Here is a 20,814-nt window from a genome sequence, read left to right on the forward strand (position 1 = left end):
ATCAGCACAGAGGACACGTGGTCACTCGCTTAGGTTAGAGGAGAGGAGTTTCCGCACATTGAGGTGAAAAGGTTTTTTCACAGTAAGGACAATACTTGTTTAGAATTTCCTGCCTGAGAGAGTAGTAACTGCGGACTCAGTCAACACCTTTAAGAATGGGTTGGATAAATTCCTATTGGATAAAGATATTCAGGGTTATGGTGCGTAGGCACGCATTATAGTTAATATAACTAGTCCTAACATAAAAATAACTAGTCCTATAATAAGACTGCATAGGAGACCACAAATAGGTTGAACTCGATAGACAATTGTCTTTTTTCAACCTTAGTTACTATGTTACTATATTGTGGTTCTAAAAGACATATTTATCTAGGGCTAAATGTAATAGCCTGCGAGCTGCCAGAGGTTCTGAACTGCGTGCGAGTTTGACCTTATTATTAAAGCGTCAATCATTTACAAGGCAAAACCAGTTTGGTTTCGTAAATGATTGCCACTTTAAATATACGGGCATATTCACATATAATCCCGCACCTCCAGCAGCTCGCAGGCTATTACATTTAGCCTCTTGTGAGCACCAGAGAAGAAATGTACAGTAGTAGATTAAGGGGTACATTTACTAAGCAGTGATAAGAGCGGAGAAGTGAGCCAGTGGAGAAGTTGCCCATGGCAACCAATCAGCACTGAAGTAACATCTATAATTTGCATACTATAAAATGATACAGAGCTGCTGATTGGTTGATGGGGAAATTTCTCCACTGGCTCACTTCTCCGCTCTTATCACTGCTTAGTAAATGTTCCCCTAACTCCCTAATGAGATCGCTGAAGCTGTTGTTGGTTCAGCCCACAATATGTCTGCTTCCATTATATGTAGGTAACATGAACCCTTTGATTTTCTTGCTGAAAGTAATATTCTTGTTGTGTTCCTTGTAGGTAAAGGTGACGTTTTCGGAGACATTTTTTGGAAGGAGACCACTCTTGCTCCATCCTGCGCTAATGTTAGAGCTTTGACATACTGTGATCTTCACGTCATTAAGAGGGATGCCTTACAAAAAGTGCTGGAATTTTACATTGCCTTTTCACACTCCTTTTCCCGAAACCTGATACTGACTTATAACCTGCGGAAAAGGGTGAGCGGAATTTTAAGTCACTTTCTTTGCAGCTTATTCGCATTTAAACTAGTGTGATTTCACAACATTTTATCAATATTTATACTTCTAAACATGCAGTTTTACTGGCTATACTACTTTGCATTACAGGTATTAAAAAGTTGTGCATAATGTCATTCATTCAGTGTTTTTAATGCCCCCGCTATTAATATCAATGAGAAGCTGATCCACTGCGGCCTACTAGGGAAATTTGGTTGTTTTAACTAATCTATATTAACACCCCTCCCTCTGCTTCGATGCATCTGTGAAATTAATTTCAGCAATTACCATTCTGTGTATCAATATTCTCAGAGACATCAACGGGATTAGTAGTTGGAGGCTATGCTATTCCTTTTAGTACCATATTGGAAGATCCTGGTGTGATACAGGGGAGATGACTCTCAATTTAGAAACACATAAATGTATGACAAGCAATAGGTGCTATTATCATGTAGTGTAGTACCACTAGAGCAGAGATACCTTGCTGTGGCTGGGGGCTTACCATATGTTTGCAAATGTATGTAACTGAGCTCTCTGCATTACTATTATCATCTAGGATGTATGTCTGTGTTGCTGGTGTGCTTGTGGAATTTGTTTTGTTTTTTTCCCAGTCTAGATTAACCCCTCCCTTACATGCACCTATGATGGACCAATAAATTGATTGAAGCAACTACCATTCTGTATAGAAAGGAGAAGCAGTCAGCAGCTTCTTCCATTTGAAGATGCAAGGCTGCTGTTGCTTCATGTCATAGCCAGAAACTAGACTCCTAGTCTCAGAAGGCAAAGATGCCATCTCCACCTCCCACTGACCATGATAATAAGCAGCGAGGTGAGGGCACTGCTTGATAGTGTCGGATGAGCATAGCTTCCGAGTGATGGCAGCTTCCCCAGGTTTGTAGTATCCCTGCATGGAGCTGGGGGGGGGGGAGACGGCTGTATGAATTAGCCTCCTATAGCGCTTCACTCACTTGCTGAGCGAAAGTGCAGTTCAATATGTTTCTGTTGAAGGAAACCTCTGGAATATCAAAGTGACTTATGGAAGTGATGATAGAATCAATGACAGCAACCAAAAATGCATCATTACAAAGTGATGCAGAAAGGAAAAAAAATAAATGTGTTTGTAAATGTAACATTGTGTGCTTAATTATCATTGGAATTTTATACTTCTGCAGGTCTTTTATATGTGCTTTCTTTTTACATATACAGTTTCTTGATGCAACTATCACAAGTAACTGTATTTAGATTTTCCCATGACGCACTAGTGTATATTGTGTTCATTGTTTTAAAGGTGACATTTTTATTTTGCGTTATTTTTAGCCAACAAGAGAAATAATGGCATTTGTGTCACTAATAGGATGCCAGGAGAGCAATTGTGAACTTGTGCTTGGGGTTAGCGAATGAGTCAGAGGCATCGGTGAGATTTATGCCTTTAAACTTGAGAGCTCTGAGGAGTTGAACTCTGTCAGTGTAGAAGCTGGGAGCTGTGCATGGCTTGCAGTACTGGGAAGGACATAGGTGGCATGAAGTTCAGACCTTATCTCTCTGTCAATCCAGAGAGAGTTAGAGCCTTCTTGTCATTTCTTTTATGAAATCATTACAGGGATTATCTCTGTAAAGACAATGAATTCAATGTCAACCATTTGTGACAAGTCACCATGCATTCCTACCTGCTATAGAAAGATTACATTATCTCACGGGCGAAGGTTCCCATGTTGGTTCCCGTGACCTCAGCTCTTCAGAACAATCCTGTTCATACTGTATGAATTTATAATTGCAAAAGTGTCATTGCTTATTCCATAACAGTGTGATGTCCCAGATTGGTTTTAGATGTGTACATAGGGGTGTGAATAGGACTCTTTAAGGCAGTTATTGTTGGGACAGAGAACCTGATTGGTGGATAGCACTGGCCAATCACAAATCAGGGTGCCAGATACCCATAGGCAAACGCAGGGGGGGGGGGGGAGGTTTCCGGTTGCCCAGAACCCCTCCTCCTCCTCTTGGCAAGTGGCTCAAATTGTGACAACAATAGCAATGGTATATAATACGATTACTAGAACTGCCGCCACATCATGAAGTTTAAGTGACAGAGCAGAGCTGGTGCACATAACCAGTGGTAGCAGCAGCTTCTTCTACCAATTTTGCAGTGTGTGTGGCTCTGAGTCCTCAATCAGTGCAATGGACCAGAGAGCAGCTACCAGGAAGCAGAGACAGGAGTCTTACCATTAGGTGGGAGAATGTGCAGTACTGGTACTGTTATGTTTGTGTATTTATTTATTTATTTATTTATTTATTATGGTTTGTTTAACCTTTTCCTAACCACTTTTTAATATTATTTGAATACATTTGATACAGCCTATACTATAGATAATCTATAGTGTTAAATATTAATACTGTATTCCATACAGTATCCAGTCTATAAAAAGACTATTGTTTACAATGATGCCCAGGGTCGTTACTTGGTTCTTCTACCACTCCCCCAGACTCCCAAACTTGCTTCAATGTTCCACAAAGTGGGAGATTGTGGATTGCATTTGGAAACCCCCCTCTAGAATTCCTGCATTTGCCACTTATACACAATAGACAGTCTCTGTATTCTGGTGAATAACTAGCCCTGTTTATTAACCAATTCTGGGAGTTTTCTACTGAGTGCAGCAGCTTCCTGGCACTTTCTCTCCTGAGGACGGGTAAATAAACAGCTGAAATAGGATGTATTTTTTGTGGGTGGTATTCATGTGACCGCCGGTCTGCTGACCGACAGTCACATGACCTCCTCCACCATCCCAGTATCTCGATGGTCGGCATTCCGACCAACAGGGACTATTTCCACTCGTGGGTGTCCACGACACCCATAGAGTGGGAATAGAACCCGTGGCGACCGCAGGTCCGCAGGTCGCCACCGAGCCCGCAGCGCGGCTTGCTGCACTCGCCCCTCCCCGCCGGGATCCCGGTGTGGGTATGCTGCCGGGATCCTGGCGTCGGTAAGCTGACCGGCGGTCAGGAGACCGCCGGTCAGCCATACTACACACATTTTTTGTAAAGCCACCAGTAATTTGGGGGTCTGCAATGTATAGAGATTGGTGATCTGTATTGTAAACCCACAGTAAATTTGAGATCTGATTGTATATTTAGACAAGTTACTCATTCTCAAATGTAAAAGTAGCTTTTTACTGAAATTTGTGCTTCAATTTGTGCATCTTACTTGAAAAATTATTCTCTGTAGAAATTCATCAAAGAGTGGAAGTGAGGTAACATAACTGAAAGTAATATAGCAGTTTTGTTGAGGTACTGGCTTAGGGATATATTAGAACTTCCATTTTACAGTAGATGGTTTCATGCAGATATGCATTAGCTAGAAATTACTATGGCAGGAATTCAGCTTTCACGGGCTAATTGATCCACCCCAGTTATACAATTAGCCCCGAAGTGGCGCCTGCGGCAGTTATTATTGGGGATTTTTTTTTCAGAGCCTAAGCAGACTTCGAATAAAAATTGCCCAATCATTATGCTTTTTTTTTTGCAAATCAGGCAGTTAAAACACATACTGTAGGCATAGGCGTGCACACGGGGGGTCCCTGGTGCGCACAGGCACCCCCTAATGTGCAGCACCCCCTCACATGCCGATTACTGTACCCGCCACAGGACCCCGTCAGTAGTGCTGTTTACTGCCCTGCGCCCGATCAGCACCCACCCTAATCTAACTCTCTCTGCACATGTTAAATCTGCCTCCCCTGCAGTGCACATGGTTTTGCCCAACTGCTAAAAAAATTCCTGCTGCGATCAACTTGGAATTACCCCCAATGTACTGTGCGAGGTAACGCAAGTACATCACACCGAGCGCACATCCACACGCCAGCCTGCCCTCTTGTCCAGGCTGTGCAACGATAATGCCGCCGGCGCTGAGAGGAGGCGGTTGAGGAGCTGCATAAGCGCTCCTCTATTCAGCATATTCAGATAATTCTTCTACTGTACTTGTCTCTCGGGCAGCCACTCAGCCAGCAGCACTGGTAAGTAGACTGCTGCAGGCTGCTTGCAAGGGGGAAGGGGGGCGGATAGAGAGGGGGCCTGGGGGAATATAATAATTAAATATATTTGAGGGCTATAAAAACAATGAAATGCTAACACATACATACATATATATATATATATATATATATATGATGTAGATATATATGTCTAAGATATATATGTATATATATATATATATATAGAGCTAAGATATATATATATATATATATCTAAGATATATATATAAACATTTACTTCCACCCGACCTCGCATTTTTCTTGTACAAAATTGCTCAGAGCCCTATGTGGTGGCGAGCACTTTTGTGCAAGTTCGGGCCGCTGTAAAGTGAGACTACTGCCGCAATGACTCGCACTGACAAAATCATTGCAGCTAATTAGATTGAGCCCTATGATTGTAGTAGTTTTACATTAATATCTTTAATTGATGTGGTTTATGGCTCCTGTATATACCAGGTCGCACCCAGGATTTGTACACGCGTTCATATCAGGTGCGACCGGACAAGAGATGCCTTTTAGGCGGCGGACGACCCAGCATATTGTTGGGTTAGTGACGTCAACACTGATGCATGCGGAGGCGGTGCTTGGAGATGAGATGATCTCCAAGCGCCACCTCTTCCTATAGTTTTAACAGGTGCTGGTCAGATCGACCTGGCTTACCCGTTCACACTGCACCACCACCTGCGTTGAAGCTGTGTTCAACCCTGCTCGCTACCAGAGTTGAAATCCGGATCGCTCAATCTGGATTATTTCAAATGGCCCCTTTCAGGCTGCACAGCAACCCGGGGATTGTGTAAGGGGCACTACTGCTGTGGGCATTGTGTAAGGGGTCCTACTATTGTGGATATTGTGCAATGGGCATTACTACTATGGGCATTGTGTTAAGGGCACTATTACTATGGGTATTGTGTAAGGGGCACTACTACTTTGGGCATTGTGTAAGGGACACAATTATGGGCATTGTTTAAGGGGCACTACTACAGTGGGCATCGTGCAAGGGGCACTACTACTATGGACATTGTGCAAGGAGCACTACTACTACTGGCATTGTGTAAAGGGCACTACTACTATGGGCATTGTCTAAGGGGCACTACCACTGTGGACACTGTCTAAGGGGCACAACTGGTGTGGGCATTTTGTAAGGGACACAACTATGGACATTGTGTAAGGGGCACAACTGCTGTGGGCATTGTGTAAGGGGCACTACTACTATAGCCATTGTCTAAGGGGCACAACTACCGTGGGCATTTTGTAAGGGGTATAACTGCTGTTGACATTTTGTAAGCAGCACAACTATGGGCATTGTGTAAGGAGCACAACTGCTGTGGGCACTGTCTAAGGGGCACTACTACTATTGGCATTGTGTGTAAGTGGTACTAGACACAGAATGAAGGGAAGTGGGGGCTGAAAGACACAGAGTGAAGGAGGCAGGCTGAGAGACAGAGTGAAGGGTTGAAGGCTGAAAGACAGAATGAATGGTGGGAGGCTGGGAGACACAGAGTGAAGGGGGAGACTGAGAGACACAAAGTGAGGTGAAAGGTGAGAGATGCAGGTGGGAGATGATGTCATGACAGGGAGATGCAGGCAGGAGATGATGGTGTGGATGAGAGATGATGCAGGCGGGAGATGAGGGTGTGGCTAAAAGATGCAGACAGGAGATGATGGTGTGGCTGAGAGATGCATGGGGTAGGAGGTACCTCTGTTGTGTGATGATGATCTTGGTTATATTCCTATACAAACAGGCATCTTTTGGACCATGTTTTTTCCTATATGAATAGTGATTACCGACTGAAGATGCTGTCTGCCCAGGAAGGATATATTTCTTCAGAGGTTGTGAGAAACCACCACATACTGTAGGTAAGGTGCATATGGAATGGAAAGGAATGCTTCCAGAGTGATGGGAAACAGGTGGCGTGTCATGTTGACATGCCCCCGTTTACAGTAGCCATGCCCCATGTGTTATGTGATTTAAATTGCAGTGAGTGCCAGTAGGCTAGACACGCCCCTTCGGCGGCAGTGCACCCCCTAATAAAATGTTCTGCGCATGCCTATGACTGTAGGTCCGTGAACGTATCATGGCTTCTATGTGTTTTTGACAGAAAATTGATTTTTTTGGGGGGAGACAAAAATGGGGGTTAATTTAATAGCTCCCCCCCCCCCCCCCCCCTCCCAAAAAAAAATAATTACAAAAAGATGGGAAGAAAATCACGTACAACTCCCATTTCCCCCCAAAAATATCATGGGCAGTTGAATTCCTCCTTAGCCTCATAACAACTTTCAAATATATCAAGGGTCTTAACAAAGTTCAGGAGGGAAACATTCTTCAAAGGAAAAGAAGTATTAGAACTCGAGGGCATACATTGAGACTGGAGGGGGGGAGGTTCAGGGGAAATTTACTTCACAGAAAGGGTAGTGGATAAGTGGAATAGCCTCCCATCAGAGGTGGTAGAGGCTAAGACTGTAGGGCAATTTAAACATGCTTGGGACAGGCATATGAATATCCTTACAAAGAATTAAGGTTAAAAAAGGGTTGAGATTGCCTAAAGGATAAAATAAAAAAAGGGGCAGACTAGATGGGCCAAGTGGTTCTTATCTGCCGTCAAATTCTATGTTTCTATGTTTCTAACAATTTTTAAAAAAGATTCCGCCACTAACAGAACTTGGTACAACACTTACCACACTGCAGATGAATAATATTCTATAACAAAAATAAAAGCAAATAAATCATGGTAAGAGAGCCTGGGTATGACAGTGCAATTTACGCCATCATGGTTCTGTCCTTAGTGAAGTGTGCAGGAATCTGTGCGGTTCCCTACTCTGCCTATTCTGAAATCCAGGAGGTTTCCTGTACATTACGGCAGAGAAAGCAAGTATGACTTTACTAAGCAGACACAATACTTGCAAAACGTACACATTTTTTGGACGGAAATTTTTTTTATGTTTAAATGGCTAGTGATATGCCTAAGGCAAAACACTACTTGATAATTAAAACTGAGAATTATCAACGACTTAGCTATAAGGGCCCTACACACATGGCGAGGTGCTCGACAGTCGGTAAGGCCGACGGATGCCCTGGCAGTGGGAGGGAGGGGTGTTTTGATGGGGGAAGTGTAGTTTCCTCACTCCCCCCATCACCCGGCTCTATAGCAGTGCAAGCTAATATGGACGAGATTGTCCATATTGGCTTGCATGTTTAAACGAGACGGCACCAACGATGAAAGAGTGCGGGGCCACGCATCGTTCATCGTTGGTGCCTACACACTGAAAGATATGAACAATATCTCGTTCATTAATGAACAAGATCATTCATTTCTTTCAGTGAAATCTTTAAGTGTATAGGGCCCTTTATAAGCTCCATAAGTGATTACATATTGTCTTTAAACAGAAGTTAGTTATTATTATTATTATTATTATTTTTATTATTATTTTAGATGTGTGAATAAATCTCAATTTTAAAACCATTTTATTTCCATTTCTTAGTTTATTCAGTTCCTGATTGTCTGCCTACACTCATTATTCAAGATCAGTCAGTTGTTTAATTACATGTTGTTAGGCTTGGAAAAAGTAGCAAATTATTCCCTTTTGATACATTACAAATAGCATTAATATGAAAACACAAATGGATTCAGGGAATGGAAATCAACTTGAAAAAAAATCTAAGATTTTAGTTACATAAACCATTAAAACCTCAAAATATATCAGCAATTTATTTTTCATATTTTCACATATTTTGTCAAGCTGAAGTCACTTCGTAGTATACAGTATTTTTAATCAAATATTTAAGCTTGCCTTAGCAGTATCAAATCTTCCAAATACAGTGACAGAAATATAGTGAATAGATTCTGTAAAGACACACCTGCTCTCACGCAGATGAAGCTGACTTAAGGGCCCTACACACTTGGTGATTTGGCCAATTTTGACGACCAACGATATTATCGTTGGCTGATTTTTCATCAGCGTTGTTTTACATACACATTGAACGATTTTTATGGCCAAAATGACATTACATTACATCGATATCATCCAAATTGGCTTGCATGAATAAATAATGATCGACCAACGATGAACGATTGCGGGAACGCGCATCGTTCATTGTTGTTGCATCCACACTGAACGATATGAACGACTTATTCATTTTTTAACAATATCGTTTATATCGTCTTTCTCTATCGCCAAGTGTGTAGGGCCCTTAAGCCAAGTGAATTTTATCACTGAATTGAGTGACATCACAAAGAAAGTGTTTATGTCAGTCACATTAGCAGATTAATATAATTAAGGCTAGTTGAAGAGTAAGTACACATCTGTTTGAAACAATTTAATTAACATTATTTTAGATATTAGTTGCTAATTCCAATCAATACTCTCATGTCTAAAACCATTTTTTTAGGGATTATGTACATAAACAAGGATGTTCTTCAAGAAGAACAACAATTTCAGGTAACAGAAATAAGAATACCAGTAGTGATGCAATTTGCAATAGATTTTTTATTACTTCGGCAAAAAATAAAATATGAACCTATGTTTGACTAGAGTCAGTACACTTTTTTTTTTCAACAGTATTTTATTGAAAAACTGCACACGTAAATACAAAATATATCACAACATATGTATAAAGAATAAACGTATTTTGAACAAACATACAGTATATCTTCGCATAAATCATTGTGCCAAACATGTATACACCTGTCAGAGAACACACAATCGTATATCTGATGAACAGAGAACACATGTTCTATAACAAAACTAATTGTCCTTTATATGAAGGCACTCAGAAAAATATTAATTATGTAACATAACACATTTAGAATGAATGATGGCCAGTCGTAAGCACTACAGGGTTGTACCACTAAGTCAGAGACAACGCTGCTCTTAATGAATTCTGAAGGGAAGGAGAAAAAGATTTTACATGTGGCAACCATATGTCAAAGATTTTTTCTGCCTGTTTTCTATCTCAAGCCAATCCATTTGGAATAAATACGAAACCCGAGGCAAAAACAAGGATATTGTCACTGTTTCAGATGAGACCCATTGAGACGGTACTGTTTTCCTCATCGCCATTGTTAATTTAGCCAGCAATAATGTTTGCCCTACCGTGGGTTGGTTTCGTACTGGTGGTGTGTTTATATCCCAGTGGGCCCACTACGGTGTATGTACGTACTTACATGTTGTCATCCAAAATATATTGACCTCATGGCAGCTCCACATACAGTGGTACAAATCTGCGTCTGGTGCTGCACATTTAAAATGCTTTGGGGGGAATTCAAATCTTATCGCACTCCAATCTCCAGTCTAAAGTTACGAAAGATAGAGAGGCGATATTGAAATGCCACCCATTATCGCCCTGATCACGCCATATTACTAAAGTAATAGGCGCGATTGTGAAAAGATCCGCTTGGGCATTTCTTTACGCGCATTTCAGCTCGCTATACCCCCGGGGCAACAAGCTGAAATTAACTTGTTGAGCCCGTCGGCAGCAGACAGCTGTGATCGCGGCCGGGGTGGGGCGAGCAGGGACATTTGAATCTGGACCTTTGAGTCTGAGGTAGTGCCCCTTAGTTGTCGCTGTTTCGGAATGTGGTATCCCTATGCAACAATTTATAGTGCATCTCCATGTAGGAGGCTGATACTAGAGTTTTATTGAGACTGGCAAATGCTGTAAAAATCGATTTAGGAGAGACATTGGGTACTGTAGTCCATTTCACCATTTCTTGCTAAACACAGAGAAACCAAACAAAACTGCTGAGAAAAGCGCCTTAACATCAAATTAAATGTAAAAATATAACCAAATAAAGTATACTTGTAAGAGCCACGATTCCTGAAAGACTGCGCTTGCCGGAATACTATGTGTGGTATTGAGACAGAAACAAGAAAAGAACAGACGGCTGCGCTGAATGTCAGGAAAAGTGTATATAAATGTGAAGAGTGCTCTCTTCACATTTATATACACTTTTCCTGACATTCAGCGCAGCCGTCTGTTCTTTTCTCATTTCACCATTTCTGCCTGTAGGCCGTCTAAATTAATGTGTCTTTTTTTATGTGTACATATAACAAAGACGTGGAGCACACCCTATTACTGGAGTGTCTAATCATGGTGCCTAGCCCATTCGAGATGTCAGCATCAGTCAATTTGGAAAGTAAACTGGAAACATAACTTCATGCTTAGTAGTATGTGAATAATGGGACAGTCAAATCTGGGTATCAATTGAGGAAGGGCCAATGCTTTCGAACAATCCTCATCTAAGGTCAGAAAAATCAAACTAAGACTCCTATTCCAGGTAGTGTATAAAATACATCATTGGGCCAAAGAAATTCGAATGCTGGCATTATGAGAGAGTGGAAGAAAGACCGTGTTCCATGCTGAAATTCCCAGTGTTGAGCGGGAAAGTCGCCAGGCTGTACAAGTAGTAGTAATTAATACATTATATTTATAAGGGGTCGCGCTATAGAACCAATTGTTTATATCCACACAGGGTAAAAAAACAACCACATTGACCTCCACATGAAAAAAAATACACACACATTGGCCCCCACATAAAAAAAACCCACACTGACCCCATATGAAAAAAACACATTGGTCCCCGCATGGAAAAAAAACAACAACAACACTGCAGACTCAGCCCCCTCAATACCCTACCACGGCACAGCACAAGTCATTACCTATTTTCTGGCTATTGCTCAGCATCAGTACCGAGCAGCACGACTCCCCAGTCTTTACTGTAGCCTGTCGTGCCGCAGCGCCGTCACTGACTCACCAAGTCACTAGATCACTGTGGGTGGGTGGGGACAGAGTGCTGCACCGTGGCCTATAACATCAGCTATCGCACTGCCATCAGTAGGGTCATGAGCAATCCACGTCTGGGTCTCCTGGAAGTGACCAGCACTGCCTGGGCAATGAGTAATCTTATCTGATGGATGCAGCGTGCAATCCCAGCGTGCAGTGTGTGGATCCCAAATGCACCAATTATTGTGTGGCACCCATGAGTGGCCACGCCACTGAAACAGGCCTTGAGTCTGCCATGCTAATTACAGTAGCCACATGTCTATGCTTTTGTTTCTGCTGGCATAAACAAGCCATGTATTCTCTTAGTGGAAATCTGATGCGGATGTTGTTTTCTACCTGTGTAAACTTGGTGTGTATACACTGGCGTTTCTATAATGGCTGCACCCATTTTAAAATACTCACCCCTCCGGAGTCCAGTGCCGGCATCCGCAGCGTTGTGAAAATGGCTCAGCGGTCATTTTCACGGAGGTTTGCGCATGCGCACTATAGAAATCTCTGGAAATGGCCGCCGCGCCATTTTCCCTTGGATCTGCGCATGCGCAGTAGAGTCTGAGCCCACTAGAGCTCAGACTCTACAGCGTTCCGGGTAGAGAGGAGGGGGCCCGAACAGAGGCCTCCTCCTCTCTTAAAGCGCCCCTGTGTGTATACTACTGTTTTCTCCTAGCATAAAGCAGGCACATATACTACTGTATCTCCCAGTGACAAGCGGTGAGGTCAGTGACTGGTGAGGCACTGGCTGATTGCGGGGGCCGCCCACCGCCCCTCAAGAAAAACCCACCAAACAAAACAGCATAGGGTTCCCCTCACTTAAGCAAAACCAGCACCAGGCTGAACCAGCCTGGGATGATAATGCCATAGCAGGGGAGACACTCAGTATGGGGTCCCCCCTGCCACAACATTAAACGGGTGGTCTTCAGTATGCCGACTGTCGGGATACCGGCGCACAGTATACAGATGCCGGAATCCCGAGAGCCGACATACCGACCGACCTGGAGGGAGAATAAAACCACCATGCCCGCAGCGTGGCGAGCGAAGTGAGCCCGCAAGGGGCTCATTTGTGCTCGCCACGCTGTCGGTATGCCGGCGGTCGGGCTCCCGGCGCCAGTATGCTGGTCGCCGGGAGCCCGTCCGCCGGCATACCATACTACACCCCATTAAACACCCCCCAAACCAGTCAGCCCAGGGCTGGAATTCCTCAGAAAGTGGGGACCTGAAAAATTTAAATAGGTTCCCCCTCCGGAGCAACAACCAGCACTGGGCTGAAAGCCCAGTGCTATGCCCCGCACCCCTAGTGGCGGTGGGAACAGGGCTCATGATTAGTGATGAGCGGGTTCAGTTCCTCGGAATCCGAACCCCCCCGAACTTCAGCCTTTTTACACGGGTCCGAGGCAGACTCGGATCTTCCCGCCTTGCTCGGTTAACCCGAGCGCGCCCGAACGTCATCATCCCGCTGTCGGATTCTCACGAGGCTCGGATTCTATCGCGAGACTCGGATTCTATATAAGGAGCCGCGCGTCGCCGCCATTTTCACACGTGCATTGAGATTGATAGGGAGAGGACGTGGCTGGCGTCCTCTCCGTTTAGAATAGAAATAGATAGAGAGTGAGAGTGAGACACTTGATTTACTGGAGCTTAGGAGTACTCAGAGAGTGCAGAGTTTACTAGTGACTGACCAGTGACCACCAGTGCAGTTTTATTATTATTTAATATAATCCGTTCTCTGCCTGAAAAAAAACGATACACAGTGACACAGTATACCATATCTGTGCTCAGCCTCAGTGTGCTGCATCATCTATGTATATCTGACTGTGCTGAGTGCTCACTGCTCACACAGCTTAATTGTGGGGGAGACTGTGGAGCAGTTATAGCAGGAGTACATTAACAGTGCACACTTTTGCTGCCAGAGTGCCACTGCCAGTGTGACTGACCAGTGACCACTGACCACCAGTATATTGTGATTGTCTGCCTGAAAAAGTTAAACACTCGTCGTGTGGTGTTTTTATTCTATAAACGCATTCTGCTGACAGTGTCCAGCAGGTCCGTCATTATATAATATATACCTGTCCTGCAGTAGTGATATATATATATTTTTTATATCATTATCATCCAGTCTATATTAGCAGCAGACGCAGTACGGTAGTCCACGGCTGTAGCTACCTCTGTGTTGGCAGTCGCTCGTCCATCCATAATTGTATACCACCTACCTGTGGTGTTTTTTTTTTCTTCTATCTTCTTGATACTAGTAGCTTACTTTAGGAGTCTGCAGTGCTGACAGTGTCCAGCAGGTCCGTCATTATATAATATATACCTGTCCGGCTGCAGTAGTGATATATATATATTTTTTATATCATTATCATCCAGTCTATATTAGCAGCAGACGCAGTACGGTAGTCCACGGCTGTAGCTACCTCTGTGTCGGCAGTCGTTCGTCCATCCATAATTGTATACCACCTACCTGTTGTGTTTTTTTTCCCTATCTTCTTGATACTAGTAGCTTACTTTAGGAGTCTGCAGTGCTGACAGTGTCCAGCAGGTCCGTCATTATATAATATATACCTGTCCGGCTGCAGTAGTGATATATATATATTTTTTATATCATTATCATCCAGTCTATGTTAGCAGCAGACGCAGTACGGTAGTCCACGGCTGTAGCTACCTCTGTGTCGGCAGTCGCTCGTCCATCCATAATTGTATACCACCTACCTGTGGTGGTTTTTTTTTTTCTATCTTCTTGATACTAGTAGCTTACTTTAGGAGTCTGCAGTGCTGACAGTGTCCAGCAGGTCCGTCATTATATAATATATACCTGTCCGGCTGCAGTAGTGATATATATATATTTTTTATATCATTATCATCCAGTCTATATTAGCAGCAGACGCAGTACGGTAGTCCACGGCTGTAGCTACCTCTGTGTCGGCAGTCGCTCGTCCATCCATAATTGTATACCACCTACCTGTTGTGTTTTTTTTCTTTCTATCTTCTTGATACTAGTAGCTTACTTTAGGAGTCTGCAGTGCTGACAGTGTCCAGCAGGTCCGTCATTATATAATATATACCTGTCCGGCTGCAGTAGTGATATATATATATTTTTTATATCATTATCATCCAGTCTATATTAGCAGCAGATGCAGTACGGTAGTCCACGGCTGTAGCTACCTCTGTGTCGGCAGTCGCTCGTCCATCCATAATTGTATACCACCTACCTGTGGTGTTTTTTTTTTCTGTCTTCTTGATACTAGTAGCTTACTTTAGGAGTCTGCAGTGCTGACAGTGTCCAGCAGGTCCGTCATTATATAATATATACCTGTCCGGCTGCAGTAGTGATATATATATATTTTTTATATCATTATCATCCAGTCTATACTAGCAGCAGACGCAGTACGGTAGTCCACGGCTGTAGCTACCTCTGTGTCGGCAGTCGCTCGTCCATCCATAATTGTATACCACCTACCTGTTGTGTTTTTTTTTTCTATCTTCTTGATACTAGTAGCTTACTTTAGGAGTCTGCAGTGCTGACAGTGTCCAGCAGGTCCGTCATTATATAATATATACCTGTCCGGCTGCAGTAGTGATATATATATATTTTTTATATCATTATCATCCAGTCTATATTAGCAGCAGACGCAGTACGGTAGTCCACGGCTGTAGCTACCTCTGTGTCGGCAGTCGCTCGTCCATCCATAATTGTATACCACCTACCTGTGGTGGTTTTTTTTTTCTATCTTCTTGATACTAGTAGCTTACTTTAGGAGTCTGCAGTGCTGACAGTGTCCAGCAGGTCCGTCATTATATAATATATACCTGTCCGGCTGCAGTAGTGATATATATATATTTTTTATATCATTATCATCCAGTCTATATTAGCAGCAGACGCAGTACGGTAGTCCACGGCTGTAGCTACCTCTGTGTCGGCAGTCGCTCGTCCATCCATAACTGTATACCACCTACCTGTTGTGTTTTTTTTTTTCTATCTTCTTGATACTAGTAGCTTACTTTAGGAGTCTGCAGTGCTGACAGTGTCCAGCAGGTCCGTCATTATATAATATATACCTGTCCGGCTGCAGTAGTGATATATATATATTTTTTATATCATTATCATCCAGTCTATATTAGCAGCAGACGCAGTACGGTAGTCCACGGCTGTAGCTACCTCTGTGTCGGCAGTCGCTCGTCCATCCATAATTGTATACCACCTACCTGTGGTGTTTTTTTTTTTCTATCTTCTTGATACTAGTAGCTTACTTTAGGAGTCTGCAGTGCTGACAGTGTCCAGCAGGTCCGTCATTATATAATATATACCTGTCCGGCTGCAGTAGTGATATATATATATTTTTTATATCATTATCATCCAGTCTATATTAGCAGCAGACGCAGTACGGTAGTCCACGGCTGTAGCTACCTCTGTGTCGGCAGTCGCTCGTCCATCCATAACTGTATACCACCTACCTGTTGTGTTTTTTTTTTCTATCTTCTTGATACTAGTAGCTTACTTTAGGAGTCTGCAGTGCTGACAGTGTCCAGCAGGTCCGTCATTATATAATATATACCTGTCCGGCTGCAGTAGTGATATATATATATTTTTTATATCATTATCATCCAGTCTATATTAGCAGCAGACGCAGTACGGTAGTCCACGGCTGTAGCTACCTCTGTGTCGGCAGTCGCTCGTCCATCCATAATTGTATACCACCTACCTGTGGTGTTTTTTTTTTCTATCTTCTTGATACTAGTAGCTTACTTTAGGAGTCTGCAGTGCTGACAGTGTCCAGCAGGTCCGTCATTATATAATATATACCTGTCCGGCTGCAGTAGTGATATATATATATTTTTTATATCATTATCATCCAGTCTATATTAGCAGCAGACGCAGTACGGTAGTCCACGGCTGTAGCTACCTCTGTGTCGGCAGTCGCTCGTCCATCCATAATTGTATACCACCTACCTGTGGTGTTTTTTTTTTTCTATCTTCTTGATACTAGTAGCTTACTTTAGGAGTCTGCAGTGCTGACAGTGTCCAGCAGGTCCGTCATTATATAATATATACCTGTCCGGCTGCAGTAGTGATATATATATATTTTTTATATCATTATCATCCAGTCTATATTAGCAGCAGACGCAGTACGGTAGTCCACGGCTGTAGCTACCTCTGTGTCGGCAGTCGCTCGTCCATCCATAACTGTATACCACCTACCTGTTGTGTTTTTTTTTTCTATCTTCTTGATACTAGTAGCTTACTTTAGGAGTCTGCAGTGCTGACAGTGTCCAGCAGGTCCGTCATTATATAATATATACCTGTCCGGCTGCAGTAGTGATATATATATATTTTTTATATCATTATCATCCAGTCTATATTAGCAGCAGACGCAGTACGGTAGTCCACGGCTGTAGCTACCTCTGTGTCGGCAGTCGCTCGTCCATCCATAATTGTATACCACCTACCTGTGGTGTTTTTTTTTTCTATCTTCTTGATACTAGTAGCTTACTTTAGGAGTCTGCAGTGCTGACAGTGTCCAGCAGGTCCGTCATTATATAATATATACCTGTCCGGCTGCAGTAGTGATATATATATATTTTTTATATCATTATCATCCAGTCTATATTAGCAGCAGACGCAGTACGGTAGTCCACGGCTGTAGCTACCTCTGTGTCGGCAGTCGCTCGTCCATCCATAATTGTATACCACCTACCTGTGGTGGGGTTTTTTTTCTATCTTCTTGATACTAGTAGCTTACTTTAGGAGTCTGCAGTGCTGACAGTGTCCAGCAGGTCCGTCATTATATAATATATACCTGTCCGGCTGCAGTAGTGATATATATATATTTTTTATATCATTATCATCCAGTCTATATTAGCAGCAAATGCAGTACGGTAGTCCACGGCTGTAGCTACCTCTGTGTCGGCAGTCGCTCGTCCATCCATAATTGTATACCACCTACCTGTGGTGTTTTTTTTTTCTGTCTTCTTGATACTAGTAGCTTACTTTAGGAGTCTGCAGTGCTGACAGTGTCCAGCAGGTCCGTCATTATATAATATATACCTGTCCGGCTGCAGTAGTGATATATATATATTTTTTATATCATTATCATCCAGTCTATACTAGCAGCAGACGCAGTACGGTAGTCCACGGCTGTAGCTACCTCTGTGTCGGCAGTCGCTCGTCCATCCATAATTGTATACCACCTACCTGTTGTGTTTTTTTTTTCTATCTTCTTGATACTAGTAGCTTACTTTAGGAGTCTGCAGTGCTGACAGTGTCCAGCAGGTCCGTCATTATATAATATATACCTGTCCGGCTGCAGTAGTGATATATATATATTTTTTATATCATTATCATCCAGTCTATATTAGCAGCAGACGCAGTACGGTAGTCCACGGCTGTAGCTACCTCTGTGTCGGCAGTCGCTCGTCCATCCATAATTGTATACCACCTACCTGTGGTGGTTTTTTTTTTCTATCTTCTTGATACTAGTAGCTTACTTTAGGAGTCTGCAGTGCTGACAGTGTCCAGCAGGTCCGTCATTATATAATATATACCTGTCCGGCTGCAGTAGTGATATATATATATTTTTTATATCATTATCATCCAGTCTATATTAGCAGCAGACGCAGTACGGTAGTCCACGGCTGTAGCTACCTCTGTGTCGGCAGTCGCTCGTCCATCCATAACTGTATACCACCTACCTGTTGTGTTTTTTTTTTTCTATCTTCTTGATACTAGTAGCTTACTTTAGGAGTCTGCAGTGCTGACAGTGTCCAGCAGGTCCGTCATTATATAATATATACCTGTCCGGCTGCAGTAGTGATATATATATATTTTTTATATCATTATCATCCAGTCTATATTAGCAGCAGACGCAGTACGGTAGTCCACGGCTGTAGCTACCTCTGTGTCGGCAGTCGCTCGTCCATCCATAATTGTATACCACCTACCTGTGGTGTTTTTTTTTTCTATCTTCTTGATACTAGTAGCTTACTTTAGGAGTCTGCAGTGCTGACAGTGTCCAGCAGGTCCGTCATTATATAATATATACCTGTCCGGCTGCAGTAGTGATATATATATATTTTTTATATCATTATCATCCAGTCTATATTAGCAGCAGACGCAGTACGGTAGTCCACGGCTGTAGCTACCTCTGTGTCGGCAGTCGCTCGTCCATCCATAACTGTATACCACCTACCTGTTGTGTTTTTTTTTTCTATCTTCTTGATACTAGTAGCTTACTTTAGGAGTCTGCAGTGCTGACAGTGTCCAGCAGGTCCGTCATTATATAATATATACCTGTCCGGCTGCAGTAGTGATATATATATATTTTTTATATCATTATCATCCAGTCTATATTAGCAGCAGACGCAGTACGGTAGTCCACGGCTGTAGCTACCTCTGTGTCGGCAGTCGCTCGTCCATCCATAATTGTATACCACCTACCTGTGGTGTTTTTTTTTTCTATCTTCTTGATACTAGTAGCTTACTTTAGGAGTCTGCAGTGCTGACAGTGTCCAGCAGGTCCGTCATTATATAATATATACCTGTCCGGCTGCAGTAGTGATATATATATATTTTTTATATCATTATCATCCAGTCTATATTAGCAGCAGACGCAGTACGGTAGTCCACGGCTGTAGCTACCTCTGTGTCGGCAGTCGCTCGTCCATCCATAATTGTATACCACCTACCTGTGGTGTTTTTTTTTTCTATCTTCTTGATACTAGTAGCTTACTTTAGGAGTCTGCAGTGCTGACAGTGTCCAGCAGGTCCGTCATTATATAATATATACCTGTCCGGCTGCAGTAGTGATATATATATATTTTTTATATCATTATCATCCAGTCTATATTAGCAGCAGACGCAGTACGGTAGTCCACGGCTGTAGCTACCTCTGTGTCGGCAGTCGCTCGTCCATCCATAACTGTATACCACCTACCTGTTGTGTTTTTTTTTTCTATCTTCTTGATACTAGTAGCTTACTTTAGGAGTCTGCAGTGCTGACAGTGTCCAGCAGGTCCGTCATTATATAATATATACCTGTCCGGCTGCAGTAGTGATATATATATATTTTTTATATCATTATCATCCAGTCTATATTAGCAGCAGACGCAGTACGGTAGTCCACGGCTGTAGCTACCTCTGTGTCGGCAGTCGCTCGTCCATCCATAATTGTATACCACCTACCTGTGGTGTTTTTTTTTTCTATCTTCTTGATACTAGTAGCTTACTTTAGGAGTCTGCAGTGCTGACAGTGTCCAGCAGGTCCGTCATTATATAATATATACCTGTCCGGCTGCAGTAGTGATATATATATATTTTTTATATCATTATCATCCAGTCTATATTAGCAGCAGACGCAGTACGGTAGTCCACGGCTGTAGCTACCTCTGTGTCGGCAGTCGCTCGTCCATCCATAATTGTATACCACCTACCTGTGGTGTTTTTTTTTTCTGTCTTCTTGATACTAGTAGCTTACTTTAGGAGTCTGCAGTGCTGACAGTGTCCAGCAGGTCCGTCATTATATAATATATACCTGTCCGGCTGCAGTAGTGATATATATATATTTTTTATATCATTATCATCCAGTCTATACTAGCAGCAGACGCAGTACGGTAGTCCACGGCTGTAGCTACCTCTGTGTCGGCAGTCGCTCGTCCATCCATAATTGTATACCACCTACCTGTTGTGTTTTTTTTTTCTATCTTCTTGATACTAGTAGCTTACTTTAGGAGTCTGCAGTGCTGACAGTGTCCAGCAGGTCCGTCATTATATAATATATACCTGTCCGGCTGCAGTAGTGATATATATATATTTTTTATATCATTATCATCCAGTCTATATTAGCAGCAGACGCAGTACGGTAGTCCACGGCTGTAGCTA

General features: G+C 42.7%; 1 protein-coding gene across 1 annotated transcript in view; it reads left to right on the forward strand.

Moving 5' to 3' along the window:
- Positions 1 to 20,814, forward strand: part of KCNH1 (potassium voltage-gated channel subfamily H member 1) — a 966,177-nt gene that overhangs the window by 611,719 nt on the left and 333,644 nt on the right. The window contains exon 10 of the mRNA XM_063918272.1: positions 931 to 1,127. Coding sequence (XP_063774342.1) covers positions 931 to 1,127 — 197 coding nt within the window. The remainder of the gene's footprint in view (positions 1 to 930; positions 1,128 to 20,814) is intronic.

The sequence above is a fragment of the Pseudophryne corroboree genome, chromosome 4, assembly GCF_028390025.1.
Source record: "Pseudophryne corroboree isolate aPseCor3 chromosome 4, aPseCor3.hap2, whole genome shotgun sequence".
Lineage (NCBI taxonomy): Eukaryota > Metazoa > Chordata > Amphibia > Anura > Myobatrachidae > Pseudophryne > Pseudophryne corroboree.